The 20687-nt window shown below is 48.9% G+C and overlaps 1 protein-coding gene across 2 annotated transcripts in view; it reads right to left on the reverse strand.

Moving 5' to 3' along the window:
• The window catches only part of CPS1 (carbamoyl-phosphate synthase 1), a 159965-nt gene that overhangs the window by 78083 nt on the left and 61195 nt on the right, over window positions 1-20687 (reverse strand). For both annotated transcript variants that reach the window (XM_082228040.1, XM_082228039.1), the window contains 4 exons: window positions 20138-20348; window positions 19550-19748; window positions 5772-5948; window positions 3195-3313 (listed from right to left, as the gene is read on the reverse strand). In XM_082228040.1, coding sequence (XP_082084166.1) covers window positions 3195-3313; window positions 5772-5948; window positions 19550-19748; window positions 20138-20348 — 706 coding nt within the window. The remainder of the gene's footprint in view (window positions 1-3194; window positions 3314-5771; window positions 5949-19549; window positions 19749-20137; window positions 20349-20687) is intronic.

The following is a 20687-nucleotide window of genomic DNA, read 5'->3' on the forward strand; positions in this document are numbered from 1 at the left end:
GGAGGCAGAACAAACCCCACTGGCACAAAATAGCTTTCCTCCCTCTCCTTCCTCTATGTGTCCCCCACACAAAAATGGCTCTGGGGCAGCGGGAGAACCCGCCCAGAATAGCATCTGGGGGAAGGAGAGGGGAGATCCTTCCATCAGGCAAGCAAAAATGATTGAACTGATGGAGGTCTCTCCTTAGGGCTGCTTCAGATTCCACCCATGATCTGCCTAAGGTTCCACCAGGTGCAGAATGTTCTATTCTGGTACGTATTTAAACAGTACACCAAAACACAGATGTGAAGGAAGCAGAAAGGGCATCACACCTTGAGGTTCTAATATTTATTCATAAAATGTCTAAATCACCTTGAGTAATGAGTACATGGCACAGTACACACAGCAGCAGAAAACTCTGCAAAGAGCTATCCAACTCACATCCTTGGTGCTTGACAATGGGGAGAAAAGCCCAGCACAGACTGAAGAGACACAGCAGCCTTATTTGCCTCTCTGCCTTTAATAGAAAGTGTCCTATGTAAGTTACGTGGCTATTTGCTTCTGTGATTTCCATTCCTGACCACAGGCAAACACAAACTACACAAATTTCCACTTTCTTTTCCGTTTTTGTTGGAATTCTCTAAGATCCCTAGCTGGGACTAAGATTTCAAGAGGCTGGTGGGGAGGAAGTGGAGCAAGTGGGGATCCAGCAGCCATCACTGCTCATTTCTCTCCAGCCTAAGGAGAGCTCTTCATTCCCAGAAAATTATCATTTTTTTAAAGAAAGTTAAATTTTCTTTCCCACAGTTGTATGATAAACATTTGGTTCAGAAAGCTACCAATCTGCTGACAGTGATCTCAATCAGAAGCTCCATGTGGTTAATGCTGGCAGCTAATCAAAGGCAGGGTTTTTAAAAATGGGGTGTGTCTCCATTTTTGCGGAGATTTCTGCCTCTGACTGTAACTCCCGTTCCCTGAACCAAAGAAGAACATTCAACCACTTTAATTCATTGTTATTCTTGAACAGCCACTCCTGTAGTTCTTCCTTCATCCGGCTTGCAGGAGTGAAAGGTTCTGGCTATGGATCTCATTATAACTGTTTAGATCTTTTTGCAATAAAGAGCATCCCAGCAATAATTACTCAAAAGTTTAAAAAAAAAATCAAGAAAGGACACAGAAAGAACAAGTGGACAATGGATGGCCATCCTACTGAATAGCATAGTGCCTTTAAGGACACACTTCAGTGGGAAACACTTTGTGAAGCTGTCAAAATGGTATCCAGAACTAAAGTTTTTCTTTTCTGAAGGCAGCCAAATGCCACAGGCTGTTCTAAAAATATTTCTTAGGAAAGCATTCACCCAAATGTGCTATGAGCCTGAGGACTAGGGTGACGGCAATGTCACATCATTGGAAAAACTCCAAAATGGGTTCTTAAGGCAATTACTTGCTTGATATCCAGGTACACCAGCAGGTTTGCTGAGAGCAGAGAAAGGTTTGCCCTCTACTGAATTGCGAGTTAACAAAAGCATGGTCCAGTGTTGGTGCAGGCTCCATTAAATGGCCGACTTGAGACTCCCAGAGAAGTGTTGGCATGAACAACTGAGATTGGCGGGAATGGGTGAAAATCTGCCAGGACGAAATGAATCTGTATTCTTTTCCTACAGAGTATGTGGCCATGCTTGGCTCTCAACCCATTTTTAATCAGCAGATTGGGAAAGTCTGCTTATCTCCTGATACGGAAGGGATTGATAATATTCAGTGGTAGGCTGCCATTAAAAAAGACAACTGAATTCCAAGGTATTTGTCTAATGTTACCTATACACAAGTAAGAAAAGCTTTCACAGAATTACCGTATTGGCCCGAATATAAGCTGCACTCCCCCCCCCCAAGAAGCCTTGAATTTTAAAGATGCGGCTTATTTGCGGGTGAGGCTTATATTCGGGCCAATATGGTAAGATCTCAACAGATGCCATCTGCTTCTTCGAATGACGGGTGCCATCCTATCCCTATAAAAAACAGATAATACAACCATTTCCAGAGGTGCGCTAACAATTTAGTACATTATTTATTGCACTGCCCACTGTATGGCTGTCTTAGAAAGAAAAGGCTATCTTACCTTGTGTCACAATGTGGCGGATGGGGCAATTCAGTATTATTTTTTATGTGATGAATATAAATACATATCCTATTAAGTTGCACAGTTTGCAACTGAAGTGAAGAAAATCCAAGTGAGAATCTTGAACCAAATGTTCAATGGTTTGTAAAAGTGGCTTTTTATAATTTGAGCAAGCTAAATCTAAGAGTAATCCCAGGAAGTTATAAAGTTTATTTTAATTTTGATTGCATTTTAAATGGAATGTATCCATGTTTTATGTCTGTGCTAATAGGCATTTTACTATATTTGCAATGGCCTATGGCTACAAGCAATAAATATTTATTAGATTGGCATATGTGATGGTATTATTTATTAAACATATTTACTTCCCCCATTTTTCATTTTGCAAAACCTTCAAAGTATTCATTTTACCCATTCACAGTGCATCTCAAACCTATTTGCTTGTTAGCAACCAACACGGTTCACCCTAAATAAAGGTGCAAAGGCTGACACGGAAACAAGGAATAGGTTCAGAAGGAATGTGGATATAAAGAACCAACAGGGTAAGTTCCAGATTCCGGGGGGGGGGGGGCTGCCTGGATGGTGAGGGCAAGAGAAGTGGGGGGTGTTGCTGCAACATAGCAAAGAAGAAGAGGAGAAGCAGGTCCAGGAGATTCTGAGGACCTACACTGGGCTCCGTCCTGAGGTGCAGACCTCAACCAGTGCCCAACGATGCCAACCCTAAGGGCCGCCCTGGTGGCCAGCGCAGGTACTGTCTGAGAACACAAATGAATGCAAGCCAGAGTTCAGACAAGGCAGTGGAGGAAAGAAGTTGGCGCCAAGGGGGATGGAAAGCAAGGGAACAGCAAGCTGGGAAGAGACAGGATGTAACTCAGACTATCTTCAAAGCTACAGACTGCCTCTATTACCTTATTCTGGTATACATGCCCAGCACTGGTGCGTATCTTGCTAGTTCAAACATTTTAAAAAATGAGTATGAGTAGGGAAACCTTTGTTGCATCTGCATATGCGTATGGTGAAGCAAGCACTGAAGAGTTGGGATAAGCATGTGAATAATATGCTAAGTGAGCTTTAAGAGAAAGGAATTTGGCAGTCTTACCTATTAAGACTTTTCAAGCTCTTCTCCATTTTCACAATATTATGCATTTTATAGATGAACCATTTATCAATGGCTGTAAGTTTATGGATATAGTCTACAGGGTTGTTGTCATTCAAGGCCTGCCGGAAAGAGGTATTGATCAGTCACAGTTCATGGACAAAGAACTGGTTTGTTCATGAGTATATGATTAGTTGAAAATATATGCTAGGTATATTCTCCACCTTGGGCCCATCTGAGAAGGGGCTAAAGGAGTGTGGCTTCCAACAGCAGTTTGGATGGGCTCTGTAAGCCACAAACTAAACCAATGCTCTGAATTTTGCTGTTGTTTTCACTTACTGAAAAGCACTTTTATGCTTAACGTCCTTTTGAGTTACAGGTAGGTAGCCGTGTGGGTCTGCCATAGTTGAAACAAAATTTAAAAAATCCTTCTAGTAGCACCTTAGAGACCAACTAAGCTTGTTATTGGTATGAGCTTTCATGTGCATGCACACTTCTTCGGATACCACTTTTGAGTGCCTCTTTGAAATTGCGGCTGTCCTGGACACCAGAACAAACTGTTTACAGTCCCCAACGAATTACTTTGAAAGTGGGAAGCTACACACAAATCCACATGACTGTATGCAGAGCCAGGCGTGGGCATTGCTTTTACCAGTTACAGGGGCTCAGAGGGGATTAAAAAATAATGTGAAGGGATTCTTTCTAAGCTTCAACAGAGTCAGCTCTAAGTGAGCGTCTCCATACTTGGCCAGAGATTATTTAATTTTTCTTCTTACATTTATCTTTTGCCTTTCTTCCACCACAGAAGCCAAAGCAGTGGTCCTGGTGTTCCCAGGCGGTCTCCCCATTCAGACACTGACAGGTGGTAGAGCATGAGACTCTTGATCTCAGGATCATCAATTCAAGTCCCACACTGGGCAGAAGATTCCTGCATAGCAGGGGGTTGGACTAAGTAACCCTCAAGGTCCCCTCCAACTCTGCAGTTCTAGGATTCTAGGCCTGGGCTTGCTGAACAAGGAGGTTGCCTCCTGGGCCTTCAGGCCATACGGGGGCAGATTACACATTTCTCTTGTTCCCAAAGCTCAAGAGCAGGCATAGGCAAACTCGGCCCTCTAGATGTTTTGGGACTACAATTCCCATCATCCCTGACCACAGGTCCTGTTACCTAGGGATGGTGGGAGTTGTAGTCCCAAAACATCTGGAGGGCCGAGTTTGCCTATGAATGCTCAAGAGCTTCCCTCAGCTGTTCCCTGATTGGTTCCTCTGCCATTCTGTAGTAGAGCATGCAGGGATTCTCCTAGTCAGTGGGTTGGCAGAGAAGTCTCCTTGCAAACAGAAAGTTTGAAAACCCTGCTGCTATATTTGCACAGGGCTCTGTAGAACCTTATTATCTATTGTAGAATATTTACAACATTCCTCTTGATACCTGCAGCTGACATTGGTATGTCTATTCAGATGAAGGCTTCTATACTTAATGCAGGCTTCAGTTTCCTTCTGAAGTAAAGAAAATCATTTATACCAAACGTCTTTTGTCCAACATTAGTCTCCATAGTTGAGAAGGCAGGTGCAATTCATGGACTAAGAAACAGTTTGTTCGTGGTTATATGGTTTGCTGAAAATATGTGCCAGGCAGCCCTGCACAATCTCTTTGGCGTGAGCCTTGAGTGCTTTGCCTCCCCCTTGAACTGCTACTTCAAGCAGCACTGCTCGGCCTTTCTGGATACAGACTCAAGGGGTCATTGCCTGGATTTCTTCATTGCATTTGGTTTTCAAATGCAAATAGTCACAATACTTTTCAATCCAACAAAAATAAATGACACTTCTTGAGGAGGGGAATGGAGGTTTAAATAAGGACTTTTGACAGGACCTGCAACATGACTTAATGAGGGTTTGCACTAATAGGGATAGATTGTTCATGCTCCAGGTGTCAGAACAATGTTTAGGGACTACTGACCAGCACACTGCCAGCTGTCTGAACTATATTTTAACAAGTGAAGAAAGGTGGATTATTATTATTATTATGGAATTAAGATACTGATTTATATAATTATGTATTCTAGAATAATCAATACCTACCCTTCTCATACTGAAGAATATTAGGAATGAGACCAGAAAAATACTTGTGCAATAAAGTAGGGAATCTGAGAGAAATGATTGCCAATTCATGTTTCTGTGATGGAAAATTAGCAGTTAGATCCTACCACTTAATAGGGAAGATTTCATGTAAGGCTGCCACAATGACTACTTATGGCAATGACCCTCTTTCTTACACAGCAAATTAGAGAACAATGTGGTGGGATATGTCACCACAGAGAATTTCAAGGTCATTTTGTCCGCGGGCTCACCAGGGCACTTCTATTTTTGCTCCAACCGTACTTATTATCCACCACCCCAAACTTAAGGCCCACGTGGCATGGAAGGACCAAGTGCTGATCTCTCTCTTCTTAATTTGCAATTTGATGAGAAAAACTGGCTGGTAATAATCAGGTAAGCTGATCACTGCAAAATCACCAATCATGGGTAAAGAGGGGGGGGGAGTGTCTACAGGGCAGATGAGATCCAATCTTTCTACAACAATACCTTGGCCATAGCAAACACCCGTGTGCTGGAGGCTTCGGCCAGCTCTTTCCTGAGGTTCATGTTGGACGGCCACTCTTGGTTCACTGGCAGACTTGCTGCGAAGCCATCAACGGAGGGGTGGCACATCCTTAAGGCCTTCTGAAAGCTCTCTTCGAACGTTCGCCCAATAGCCATAACCTGCGGTAAGGAAACTCATTTGACTAGTCTGCACAGAAGATGCCATCTCTCTGCCCCAGAATTTCCCAGACTCCTCCATCAAGGCAAGAAGAGGACCATTTGGGCTCCCGCTACAAGAATGCCATAAGGAAAAACATCAGGCTGAAACTTCCATGGAAAAGAGTTCAGAGCACAGAAGAAATCTGTGCAACAGGAGACCACAGCAGGATGTAAAGCTGCCACAAGAGGGAGCCATGGAACGTCTACCTTTTGTCACAGGAATGGGGGAACCTGCAGCTCTCCAGATGCTGCTAAACTACAACCCCCATCAAGCAGACTGTTGGCCGCAGTGGCTGGGGCAGATGGGAGTTGGACTCCAACAACATCTGGAGGGCCACAGATTACCCACCCTTGCTCTAAAACAGGTGTGAGGAATTTGGGCCTCCAGATGTTGCTGAACCACAACTCCCATAAGCCGCCAGCAAGCAAGGGTCAATGTCCAAGATTGATGGGAGTTGTAGTTCAGGGACATCTGGAGGGCCAAAGGTTCCCTACACACGCTTTAAAAAGTAGATCACTGTTTAATGTATAAACAAAACACTTCCACGCACAAAGGGGCAGCTCCACTGTCAACTGTACTCCTGTCTCTTCTGCATGTTGCATGCTGTATTCATTCAATTATACATATCCTTACTCATTCTCTGGTTGAGGCAGCTTACAAACCCCAATGAAACAATCCAAGCATTAAAAAAAAACCAATACTGAAATAATTAAAATCACAGCAAACTAAGCATAAATTGCCTTGCTTTTTAATCCTCAACTGTACATTCCCTGACCCCTAAAGCTAAAAAGGAGCTCGCCGCAACAAAAATCTTATACATCAGTGGAACCATGCATATATCAGCAAAATCTGTCTGTTTCCTAAAATTTTCTGGAGATGTATTGTTGATAATGCTAATTTTTTTTTTGCATATTCAGTTGACTCATCTACACAGCTGCAAATAAAACGTTATAAATGTGTTGTAAAGTGCAATATACAAATGTGACACTATATGACCACAATGAGCTATACAAAATTCAACATATTTTTCAAAACATTTTTTTAAAAAAGCATTTTCACAGTGTTTTTTTATGTGTGTGTAGATTCCACCAGTGACACTTGATCAAAATTCAACCTTACTGGAAAGCAACAGTGAGCTTTTTCTGTTCCTAGAAAGCATTATTTTAGGTTTATTTAAATGTTCATTAAGCCTTAACATGGATCCATCTTACTGCAGCTGTAAGAGAGCTGTAATAAAATGGAGGACCAAAAAAGAGTCCAGATCGTGGATGGTACAGTCTGCCCAACTCCATTCCAATCTGGGTTCAATCTGGGGCATGGGACTAGGTCACCCTTGGCAGGGGTGGAGGAAGGGGGGTGCGGTACGGGGAGACCGTCTCGGGTATCACCACTGAGGGGGGTGACAAAATGCCAGGCGGCACTCACCGCGGGGCCTGCAGCACGCCTGAGTCACACATCTCTCCTTAGGCGCTGCCCAAACGGTCCGCCCGCTGCCTCCCCCTCAGCTGTAGGGCGGCTGAGTGGGAGGAGGCAGGCAGACTCCTCGGAGGCCCTGCGGAGCGTCCTGCCCCGCCCCTGAGCGCAGGGCCCACACGCCACCCCAGGCGCCCTGACCCTTGGTTGCCCCAGTGAGAGCAGGCCAAGGGGAGTGTGACCTTGCTCCTGCTCTTCAGCCTCTCTGTTGCTTTCAATATCATTGGCCATGGTACCCTCCTGGACCGGCTCTGTGGGACACCAACTGAGGGCATTGTGCTACAGTGGGTCGGATCCTATCCACATGGCCAAGTTCAGAGACAAACACTAGAAAAGTGCTTTTTATGCCTATTGTGACGTGGGGTTTGTGATTTCAGCTCTCTTGACATAATATGCTGGAGACAGTTCTCTAGTAACACTTCTTTATTAAAGCAACAAGACTGAAGACTGAGGAGAGGAAAGCTACATTTATAGGGACAGGAAACTAGCTAGAAAGGATACATTTTGGAGGGAACAATATCAGGCAACCACAGTCCTGCCTTTTGGAGGGAACCAATAAGACAGAGGATCCAAATACAGCAGCTTAAATGAACCAATAGTAGCTGTACCCTTTGAAACCAAAAGGCAGTTACTTTACCCTAATGCAAATACAGACAATAATAATACAGATATAAAATCCTTTGACTCAATACACAACAAGGCCCTCTGGTGGTTATGCTTTGGGCTGCTGCAGGGCACGCCTTTATTTCCAAAGCTATTTGATATCTATATGAAGCTGCTGAAAGTGGTCCTTAGGACATTTGGGGATGCTGATGACACTCAGCTCTATTTTTCCATAGCATTTGAACCAGAATAGCCATGTGGGCCCTGGCTAGCTCAATCCTGGGCATTGCAGCAGGCAGGTAAGCTTGGAGGAATCAAGACTGGTTGGGCAGTTCCCCCATTTCCCCTATGGAACAGCCTCCACTGCTAGCAACGCATCAAAAATTTGTCTGGAAGTAAAAATTTGTGTGTGTGTGTGTGTGTGTGTGTGTGTGTGTGTATTGTGAGCCCCTTGGGTTTTACTGTTGTTTTGTTGGGTTTTCTAGATAGATTAATTATGGGATGAGTTTTTATCTTTGTAATATTGCGATTTTAGATACAGTTCTAAGCTGCTTTGTGGAGGTTTCTAAAAAAGCAGATATAAACCTATTTAATAAATAAATAAGCTTGTGAAACCACTCTCTTTTTGAATCCATACATGTTATTCATACCTAGGCTTGTAGCAGGCACATCAACTTAGGGGGCCGGCGTATCTCTGGCCCCCTCAATCTGTCTTGCCAGAGTGGTACATGCTCTGGTTATCTCCCACTTGAACTACAGTGGTGCCTCGCAAGACGAAATTAATCCGTTCTGCGAGTTTCTTCGTCTTGCGGATTTTTTCGTCTTGCGAAGCACAGGTGCACCCTGGTACTGTACTATAATGGGATAGCGGGCAAAGCACAAAGCGGGCCGCTCCCCAGCAGGAGGAGTTTCCCCAGCCTGGAGGATCTGTTGCCGGGAAGAGGTAAAGACACCCCCTCCCACCTCCCCACAAAAACAGCCCCCCTTCCTCTGTCGCCAAGCCTTGCCGCGTCTTCGCTCGGCCAAACATCAAAGCCCCAGCCCGCTCCTCTCCCTCTCTCTCCACGAGGTGCCAAAGGAAGTTCAAGCCCAGGAACCGAGGGCGGACGCACGAAGCGCCCGGCGCGGACTCTCCCTTGCTCCCCCCGTTACCTTGCGCCACGCCGCCGGGCTCCCCACAGTCTCGGCAGCTGCTCCCGGCTTCTTCTCACCCCCGCAAAGGCGCCTTCGTGGCAGCCCAAGCACAGTGGATGCCTCCTCCCCCTCCTCCTGCCTTCGTGCAGTTAGGGCAAAATGGAGCAGCCATGTGGGGGGGGGGGAGAGAAAGAGAGAGGCAGAGGCGGCGGCCCACCTGCCTCCTCTGTGCCCTCTCCAGAAGAGGATCCCTCTGGAAAAGGTAGGTCGCTCCCTCGCTCGCTCCCTGCCAGCCCAGTTCCCACTTCAAAAGGAAACAAACTCGCAAGACGTTTCGTCTAGCGAAGCAAGCCCATAGGGAAATAAGTCTTACGAAGCACCTCAAAAAACAAAAAACTCTTTCGTCTTGCGAGTTTTTCATCTTCCGAGGCATTCGTCTTGTGAGGTACCACTGTACTGCAACGAGCTCTACATTTGAAGGTGACTCGGAACCTGCAATTAATCCAGAATGCGGCAGCTAGACTGGTGACTGGGATCGGCCGCCGAGACCGTATAACACCGGTCCTGAAAGACATACATTGGTTCCCAGTACGTTTCCGAGCACAATTCAAAGTGTTGGTGCTGACCTTTAAAGCTCTAAATGGCCTCAGCCCAGTAAAACTGAAGGAGTGTCTCCACCTCCATTGTTCTGCCTAGACACTGAGGTCCAGTGCTGAGGGCCTTCTGGCGGTTCCCTCCCTGCGAGAAGCCAAGTTACAAGGAACCAGGCAGAGGGCCTTCTCAGTAGTGGCACCTGCCCTGCAGAATGCCCTCCTAGCAGATGTCAAGGCAATAAGTGACTATTTTACTTTTAAAAGACAACTGAAGGCGGCCCTGTTTAGGGAAGTTTTTAATGTTTGATGCTGTATTGTTTTTAATATTTAGTTGGAAGCCACCTAGAGTGGCTGAGGAAACCCAGCCAGATGGGTGGGGTAGAAATAATAAGTTGTTGTTGTTGTTGTTGGAAAGGGGCTCACATGACGTTGTGCACGCGCGCACATGACACAAGTCGCTCACACAACATCTCACACGCAATACGCATGCCTCTGGCCCGTCGCCAACTAAGTTATACTCACAGAAGATCCATTAAAATGAATGGATGTGGGTAATTTAGGATCATTAATTTCCACGGGTCAACCCAAAATATAGCTTAGATGGCTACAAACCTTAGGTTTTGAAACCCAACAATGATCAAAATAGTGATTTTTAGGATAAACAATTATTCAAGAGTTCCATAACTGCTTAGAGAAATTGCTTTTCTTTTTAAATATTTAGTGGGTTTCTTTTAATCAAACAGTATAAAAAAATTGTTAAATAAGATAAACTCATAAATAAATAAAATGATAAAGATTATAATCTGCTACAGAGGGAGGAAAGAAAGAGGAGGAAAAATAACTGATGCTCTGAATACAGTCGCAGGTGTCAAAATAATTTAGCCAAAGAGATATTTGGAAAACATTTGGAAAAAAGCAAGACAAGCAGCAAATATATTGTTAATTATTGTACTTTGGGTAGCTGATGGGTAATTAGCTAATTAGCTGCATGATTTACCCATTTTGCCTCATTCCATTCCTCTTGAAACTTAGGAGATGAAGGTGTCAATACTGTTCCAGACAGTCTTAAATTAAGATTTTAAATGTCAGGCTCTTTTTCACCACCTTTATAATACAAAGACCTGTCCAAAATTATCCTATTAATTCCAAAAGAAAAATTGTCTGTGGAAATGCAACTTGATGTATTACAGAGAACTGCAGATGCCAGCTTTTGATTTTTCAGTTCAGTTATTAATATTTAGAGCATTCCCTATGCATGCATCTCACAGCTGTAAACAGTAATTTAAAAGGAGAATATATATGCAGAAACCTGCGCCTCACTGACTCGCTCAGGAGGGGTATTAAAATCAACAAATTTCATAAAGAGACAGAAAGCTGGTATATGGTTAGCTCAGGACACCCCCCCAAATTCACTTAGGAACTAGGCGTAACAAGCCAAGCAATGTCCAAAAAAGAGTCAGAAATGGCTTGGTTTATTCTGAGTCCCATTTGGATCCTATTGCATTCCTAATGGCATTACCAAGAGCACTGTGCAGCCTGGGAATGCCTTTCATCCCCACTGCTCCCTCCTCTCTCTTGCATGGTCTGATTGCCGTGGTTGCAGCAGCAGAAGGCTATATTGCCATCTGGGGTGCTGAGGAGAATTGCAGCAGGTGCTGGTTATCCTGGGAAATGTAGTTTTCCTGTAGGTGCACTGTCCTTTGCACTGAAATTAGACACTGTACATGCCCTAAGATTTTAAGATGCTTATGTAGCATCCAGGGTGAAACAGACCATAAGAGACATTCCTTCTCCTGTCTCTGCCATCTCACCATACGCCATGACAGAACCAATTCTATACAGTTCTATCACAGTTCTATACATAAAGCTTAAACTGGCTTTCCCCCAAAATTGCTCTGTGATGCAACTGTATAAACTATCATTTCTCTTCTGCTTTCTACCATGCGTTAACAACACAGTAGAAACAGAACTACAGATGCTCAAAGGTACTATTTGACACAATATCTATTGTTGTTGTTTAGTCATTTAGTCGTGTCCGACTCTTTGTGACCCCCTGGACCAGAGCACGCCAGACACTCCTGTCTTCCACTGCCCCCTGCAGTTTGGTCAAACTCATGCTGATAGCTTCAAGAACACTGTCCAACCATCTTGTCCTCTGCTGTCCCCTTCTTCTTGTGCCCTCAATCTTTCCCAACATCAGGGTCTTTTCCAGGGAGTCTTCTCTTCTCATGAGGTGGCCAAAGTATTGGAGCCTCAGCTTCACGATCTGTCCTTCCAGTGAACACTCAAGGCTGATTTCTTTCAGAATGGATCGGTTTGATCTTCTTGCAGTTCATGGGACTCTCAAGAGTCTCCTCCAGCACCATAATTCAAAAGCATATCTATATTACAGTGGTACCTCAGGTTAAGTACTTAATTCGTTCCGGAGATCTGTACGTAACCTGAAACTGTTCTTAACCTGAAGCACCACTTTAGCTAATGGGGCCTCCCGCTGTTGCCGCGCCGCTGGAGCCCGATTTCTGTTCTCACCCTGAAGCAAATTTCTTAACCTGAAGCACTATTTCTGGCTTAGCGGAGTGTCTATGTAACCTGAAGCGTATGTAACCTGAAGCGTATGTGTCAGGGGTTCAGAAGCAGAGACGCAGAGAAGGGTGGAAACAGAGAGCGAGGGGGAGGAAGCAGAAGGGAGAATGAGTGATGATGACGACCCGAGATCTCCAAGCCTAAGCAGTGAGTCAGAGGACTCCCAAAAGGGAGCCCCAGTGAGCAGAGCAAGGGGGGGATCCGGGGGGACACCCCAGGAGGAAGGGAACAGAGGAGATTCAGAGAGCAGCAGCTGGAAGTCGGGACCCACGCTCATAACTGAGGGCGGCAGCAGCTGGAAGTCGGGACCCACGCTCAAGACTGAGAGCAGCAGGGAGGAAGGTAGCCAGGCATCGGGTTCCGGAGGCTGTCAGCAGGAGGGAGGGCACGAGTCAGGGGTGGTCACGCCCTCCTCAGAGAGCGAGGCAACGGTTAAGAGGAAAGTAGAGAGTTGGGCGCGCGCGCCAAGTTCAAATGCAGCGGAAGCTGGAGCAGTAAGCAGCCCGGAGAGTGAGCCAGGTCCTAAAGCCCGCCGCAAGGAGGCAGAAGGATCAGGGGGGTCAGCGTCAGAGGAGAGTAGAAGGGAGGAGGCCCAGGGGGGCAGAAGGACCCAGAGACGTAGGGAGAGGCGAAGGAGGTGGAGCAAGGCTAGGGTATTAAGCTGGTGTGCAAGAGGCGGGGACTCAGACGGGTCTTCGCCGACCTAGAGCAGAAGGTGTAGAGCTGCACGCTGCAGTTCGGAAATGAAACCTGTAACTCAATAAAGACTCTTTTAAAGTGGACGCTGTGTGGCGTGGTCCTATGTGAGCTGGGACCTGGTAGCAGCTCTGACAGTAAGACCCGTCTCATCAAAGCTTCAGAAACCTGAAACCTCGCAGCGGGAGCAGAAGCCGCTAGGGGAGGAAGAGGGGTGTCTGTAAGCGAGCTCACAAAGGTTAGCAAGATGACGGAAGAACAGAGGATCTCCGCGCTGCAAGAGGCAGTGACCCAGTTGTCCTCAGAGGTATTGGCTTCCAAGAAACGGGAGGAGGAGACTACAGCCGCCTACAGAGACCTACACGCCAGGTTTGAAATGCTTGTTAAGCAAGGGCAACCGGGACCCAGACCGGAGGGCGTGGGATTGGCACGGAGAGCAGGAGGGCTTGTGGCTCACTTCGATGGGACTTTGCAACAGTACCCTAATTTTAGAGCAGACGTAATGTGCGCACTGCAACTGCTGGCAAAAGACTTTAGAGATGAGGAAGAGAAGGTGGGGTTCATATTGTCCCATTTGCATGGGGATGCCAAAGCCTGGCTGCGCAATTTGTGGAGGGATAAAGATCCGGCGCTTCAGAATGCAGATGCCTTTATCAAAGCGATGGATGCGTGTTTTTTGTCTACTATTGATGTGGATCTTGCCAGACGGGAGATTCATGGACTAAAACAAGGGAGGGCGAGCGTCCGGCAGTATCACGCCCGATTTTTTGCGCTGGTCAGTGCTTTAGAATGGGATCGGGATTCGCCCCCTGTCAGAGACCTCTTCTGGGAGGGTCTAAGTTCAGCGGTCAAGGATGAAATTGCAAGGGGGGAGAGGCCCCGAAGCACGCAGGAGGTGGTCCAAAGGGCGCTGACTGTGGGGGTGAGGCTGGAAGAACGTCCATGGTGCAGAGATGAAGGACGTGGAGGGCGCGAAGCAGCGAGAAGTTTCTCTTTCGTTCCGAGGGAAGCAGCGCGTGCGCAATCCACACCTCCGCCAGGAGGGGGAGGGGAACCGATGGAGGTTGGAGGTGCAAGGGCTCAGTCAGCAGCCAGAGCCCTAGCACCGGCAGCAGGGAAAGCGAAGCCTCCTAGAGGGAACAGGAAGTGTTACATCTGCGAGGATCCAGGCCATTTGGCGAAGGAGTGTCCCCGGAGGCTCCACAAGCACACTGCAGCCTCAGCAATGGTGACTGCAGCAACGCAGCAAGGAGAACCACAGCAGGGAAACGACGATGTCTGGCTGGAGACGGAGGCACTGGGGCCCAGCCAGACGCATCTGTGAAGCAGTCCCCAGCAATCTTGCAACCCACGGATCCCCTCCCACCCAAACCAGTAGTGCAGCTCACGGCATCTCTCCAGCTACCCGACGGCGTCACTATCGAAGTGCCGCTTTCTGTGGATTCTGGAAGCAACGCAGACTTTATAGCGCAGAGCTTTGTGGAGCAGCACGCTATACAGCTATTGCCTGCCACTCTGCCCCTGCAAGTCGTCACAGTGGATGGCAGAGAGTTGCTAGGGGGGCAGGTGGTGAAGCAGACGCCACCGATGGTGATGCGCCTTGGCAACCACAGGGAAGTCATCAGTTTTAATGTCACCCAACTGTCGGACACGCCCATTGTGTTGGGCATGAGTTGGCTGGACAGGCACAGTCCGACACTGGCTTGGTACCAGAGACAACTGATCTTCGGCTCCTCTTATTGCGCAGAACACTGCATCCTGCCCCGACGGGAGGGAGAGGAGGAGGAATCACAACTGCAGTTGGGAACGTTGCAAGCGGTCCCCCACAAATACGCGAGCTTTTTGGAGGTCTTCTGCGAGAAGGAGGCGGACAAGCTACCCCCTCACCGGCCATATGACTGCAAGATTGACCTCCTACCGGGGGCGACGCTGCCGAAGGGGCGGCTATACTCCATGTCTGAAGATGAAATGCAGGAACTCAAACAGTTCATCGAGCATAATCTGGAGCGTGGCTTCATCAGAGAGTCCAAGGCAGTGGGGGGCAGTCCAGTTTTCTTCGTGAAAAAGAAAGACACGCCCCAAAAAAGACTAGTTGTGGACTACCGCCTTTTGAACCAGATGACCAAACCGTCTGATTACCCCATGCCCAGGATTGACGACCTCCTCGCGACGGTGCGCAAGGGACGCGTGTTCACCAAGTTGGACCTGCGAGGGGCGTACAATCTCATCCGCATGCGGGAGGGCGATGAGTGGAAGACGGCCATGTTCACACCGCTGGGCACCTACGAATACAGAGTTATGCCCTTTGGATTACAAAATGGCTCTCACTGTTTTCAAGCTTTTATGCATCACGTGTTGGAGGGACTCCTCTACAAGACATGCGTCTGCTTCCTGGATGACATCCTGATTTTCTCTGACTCGCAGCAAGCTCACGACCGAGACGTGAGGGAGGTGCTCAGCAGGTTGCAACAACATAGACTGTACGCCAAGCTGGAGAAGTGCCAGTTCGACACGACGGAGGTGGATTTCCTGGGATACAAGTTGTCAGACAAGGGGATAGCCATGGACAGCACCAAGGTTCGTGCGGTATTGGATTGGAAAAGCCCGCGCAACCGGAAGGAGGTCCAGCGGTTTGTCGGCTTCGCCAACTTCTATCGCAAGTTTATCAAGGGGTTCGCGATGCAGACGGCAGCAATTACGGACACGCTCAGCTCCAAAAAAAAGAAATTCATCTGGACGGAGCAGGCGGAACAGTCCTTTCAAGCGCTCAAGCATCTCTTCGCATCGGAGAAGCAACTGCTGCATATCGACCCCAGTAAACCGTTGAGGGTAGAGACAGACGCGTCAGACAGAGCCGTGGGAGCTGTCCTGCTGCAGCGAGACCCGCAGGGGGTGTGGCGGCCGGGAGCGTTCTACTCCAGAAAGCTCAGCAAGTCGGAGCAGAACTACACCATCTGGGACAGGGAGTTGCTGGCCATTCATGCAGCTTTCAAGGCGTGGAGGCACTTCCTAATCGGCGCCAAGCACACGGTGCAGGTCTGCACGGACCACAAGAATCTGGAGCACTGGCGCACGGCTCAGTTCCTGAACCAGAGGCAGATACGTTGGGCGGAGTTCTTTGCTGACTTCAATTTCCGAATAGAGTACGTCCCAGGCGACACCAACATCATGGCGGATGCACTGTCCCGAAAACCGCAATACCTAGAAGAGGTGACGCCAGCGGCGGCCATGCACATCTTCGCACCGACGGCGTGGGCGTGTGCCTCAGCTACAGTAGACCTGGATGCGGTGCGACGTGCATTGCGGGACGACTCATTCGCGCAAGACAAGATGGCGGAACTGCTCAGAGGCACGGCTACCACGGACGAGTTCCAGGTGCGGGACGGCTTGCTCCTACGCAAAGGGGCTGTCTATGTACCAGGAGACGACCTTCGCGCCAAGGTACTGCAACAGTTGCACGACGCACCCACGGCCGGTCACTTTGGCACAGAAAAAACGATGGAATTAGTCGCGAGAGACTTCTGGTGGCCCAGGCTGAGAGGAGAGGTCGCGGACTACGTCGCGAGGTGCGACACCTGCCAGAGGGCCAAGCCGGTACACAGACCACCGGCGGGACTGTTAGAACCGCTGCAAACACCGTTTGAACCGTGGGAGAGGGTGGCCCTGGACTTTGTGACGGATTTACCCAGCTCGAGAGGCAAGACAGCTGTGCTAGTGGTGGTGGACTTGTTCACCAAGATGGCACATTTCATTCCGTGTGCGAAGGTGGCCACGGCGGAACAAACCGCCAAACTGTTCATAGATCACGTGTTCAAAGTGCATGGCCTGCCACGGTCTATCCTGTCCGACCGCGGACGCCAGTTCATCTCGTCTTTCTGGCAGAAGCTGATGGGTTTTCTAAATGTCAAGGTCAATCTGGCATCAGCAAGACACCCGCAGACCAACGGGCAAGCAGAGAGGGTCAATGCCATCATGCAGCAGTACCTGAGATGCTATGCCAATCAACAGCCTGCGACGTGGGTGGATTACCTGCCGCTAGCCGAGTTCGCTTACAACAACACGAAGCACGTGTCCACAGGAGTGACGCCGTTCTTTGCCAACAATGGGAGGAATCCCAGAACCTTCCCGGGACTGGAGAGAGTGGGGGAAGGAGAACCACAGACGGCGGACGCGTTCGCGTCAGAGCTGCAGGCGGTCCACGATCAACTCAGACGGCAGCTGGAGCTAGCTAAGCATGCCTACAAGGTGCAAGCTGACAAGCACAGGCGGGTTGGCGAAGTGATCCAAGTGGGAGACTGGGTCTGGTTGGCAGCCCACGCAGTGCCGACCAGGTCGCTTGCCAAGAAGAAGTTGGGGCACAAGCAGATCGGTCCGTACCAAGTCGAAGCGCAGATCAACCCAGTAGCTTTCCGACTGGCGCTGCCGGAGGGTTCCAGAATGCATCCGGTGTTCCACAGGTCGGTGCTCACTCCCTACAAGGCACCTCACAGGTTCCAGGAGCCAGGGACGGCGCCAAGTCCGCTCCGGGAACGGACGGAGACGCGGGAGGTGAAGCACCAGGACCACATCAACGAGGTCACGGAGATTTTGGACTCCAGATGGGGGGAAGAGGGAGTCGAATACCTCTTAGCCAGAGAGGGCACCCGGGCCAGCGCCAATAGCTGGGTACCAGACTACGCCTTGGAGGAACCCCTGCTCAAGGACGAGTTTCATGCCCTCTTCCCACACAAACCCATGCCAGCGAGCTTCTTCGACGACTGGTTGTTCACACCCACACTTTCTTCCAGCACGTTCCATGGATTCGACTCAGAAGGGGAACCCGCACGGAGCACCCGTTCCCCAGAAGGTTCACCGGCAGGTTCGGCATCAGGCAACTCGTATTGGTGGGACGATCGACCAGAGGAGCGATGGCGCAGGAAGTGGCTGGAGATGCCAGGTCGAGCGACCGACGCAGAGACTGACATGGACGTGTTCGGGGAGGACCTCGGGTTCGAGCACGGCGGTACAGAGATGGAAGAGCAACAAGTCCACGTCGACGACCGCGAGGGGGAAGACTCGGAGGTCTTCAGTTGGCGGCCACCCCCGGGGAGCGACCTGTATCCAGCATTCCCTCCCATGATGATGGAGCGCCCAGCACCCACACCTGACAGCGGGGAGGGGGGAAGGGGGGGCTTCGAGGGGGGGATGGATGTCAGGGGTTCAGAAGCAGAGACGCAGAGAAGGGTGGAAACAGAGAGCGAGGGGGAGGAAGCAGAAGGGAGAATGAGTGATGATGACGACCCGAGATCTCCAAGCCTAAGCAGTGAGTCAGAGGACTCCCAAAAGGGAGCCCCAGTGAGCAGAGCAAGGGGGGGATCCGGGGGGACACCCCAGGAGGAAGGGAACAGAGGAGATTCAGAGAGCAGCAGCTGGAAGTCGGGACCCACGCTCATAACTGAGGGCGGCAGCAGCTGGAAGTCGGGACCCACGCTCAAGACTGAGAGCAGCAGGGAGGAAGGTAGCCAGGCATCGGGTTCCGGAGGCTGTCAGCAGGAGGGAGGGCACGAGTCAGGGGTGGTCACGCCCTCCTCAGAGAGCGAGGCAACGGTTAAGAGGAAAGTAGAGAGTTGGGCGCGCGCGCCAAGTTCAAATGCAGCGGAAGCTGGAGCAGTAAGCAGCCCGGAGAGTGAGCCAGGTCCTAAAGCCCGCCGCAAGGAGGCAGAAGGATCAGGGGGGTCAGCGTCAGAGGAGAGTAGAAGGGAGGAGGCCCAGGGGGGCAGAAGGACCCAGAGACGTAGGGAGAGGCGAAGGAGGTGGAGCAAGGCTAGGGTATTAAGCTGGTGTGCAAGAGGCGGGGACTCAGACGGGTCTTCGCCGACCTAGAGCAGAAGGTGTAGAGCTGCACGCTGCAGTTCGGAAATGAAACCTGTAACTCAATAAAGACTCTTTTAAAGTGGACGCTGTGTGGCGTGGTCCTATGTGAGCTGGGACCTGGTAGCAGCTCTGACAGTATGTAACCTGAGGTACCACTGTATATGCTAAAACCTTATTCCTAGAGAATCTGGGAAAGGCAGCTCTTAGAAGGGACTATCCATAGATCTCTGGAAGATAATTCTCATTACCCTCAGCAGATTCTTTGGAGGGATAACATACATACAATGCAGATGGTGCGATGCATATAAAAGGTATTGGGAGTATTGGCGAGGTATAGTGGCAAAGAAGCTGAGCTATGAATCAGGAAACCCCAACCTTACCTTACCTCTGCCTTGAGCTCCCTAGGTGGCCTTAGGCATGCCACTCTCCCTGAGCCTCAGTCCCCCGTCAAAAATATGGTGAGAATAATACTGACTACTTTGCAACAGGAAGATGTAAGGGAAATCCTCTGAAGTGCAATATAAATGCAAAGTATGATAATCAACTTCATCATCCCAGTACATGTAGACTGAATCGTTTATGGGTTTAAGGGCATTTTTTAGGGGGAGGATAATCCTCAGACTTACCTCACCCACACTCTTCATTGAGCTACCGATCTGGCGGGAAGCACCCTGAAAGCGGTCGAGGTCCCAGCGGGGCACCTTGGTTACTATGTAGTCCAGGCTCGGCTCAAAGCAGGCCGTTGTCTTTCCTGATACTGCATTCTCAATTTCTAGTAAGGGGATCCCAAGAGCTATTTTGGCAGCAATAAATGCCAAAGGGTACCTAGCATCAAGAGCAAAGTGAGACATTTTCAAACTGGCAAAGGAAAACCTGCAAATCCTGAGAACATGCTTAATCCTCTGGAAGCCTGCCCTGAAGAGACATTAGGAAGCCATCAGTCATTCATACGGTACAGAAGTGGTGTAGAGCTGACTGAGAAAGAATCCCCATTCCACCGCGTCCTGTGGCTTAACAAGTGAGCACAGCACAGCTATAAAATGATGGGCTGGGCCCTGTTACTTTTATTTTAGGATAGGATTTATACTTTACAAGGTATTCTCTGAAGAAGAGCTTTTGGGCTTATCTAACCAACAACTTTTTATATTTCCAAATGTTTCCCTTGCATCACGCACCCAGTTTAGCTCTTCTCCCAGGACTGTTTCTTGCCTTACCCTGTGGCCTTAGATGCCAAAGCAGAGCTTCTAGAAAGCCTAGCATTCACTTCAATTATGCAGTACTCCAGAGAGGCAGGATGCAAGGCATACTGAATGTTACACTCCCCTACAATGTTCAAGTGGCGGACAACCTTGATGGTCGATTCCCGTAACATCTGCAACTCTTCATTTGAGAGTGTCTGGCTGGGAGCCACTACTATAGAATCACCTGCAAGTCAAAGCAAAAAGGGTCAATGGTCTCAAGTTATAGCAGCACAGGAAGCTGTCTTGTGCTGAGACAAACCAATTAGTCAGCATGGATTTCTGAAAAATAAGTCATGTCAGACTAACCTGATCTCGTTTTTTGACAGAATTACAAGCCTGGTAGATGAAGGGAACGCAGTGGATGTAGCCTACCTTGATTTCAGCAAGGCATTTGACAAGGTGCCCCATGATATTCTTGTAAAGAAGCTGATAAAATGCGGTCTTGACTATGCTACCACTCAGTGGATTTGTAACTGGCTGACTGACCGAACCCAAAGGGTGCTCATCAATGGTTCCTCTTCAT

Source organism: Podarcis vaucheri (genome assembly GCF_965113315.1).
Source record: "Podarcis vaucheri genome assembly, chromosome: 1".
Taxonomy (NCBI): Eukaryota; Metazoa; Chordata; class Lepidosauria; order Squamata; family Lacertidae; genus Podarcis; species Podarcis vaucheri.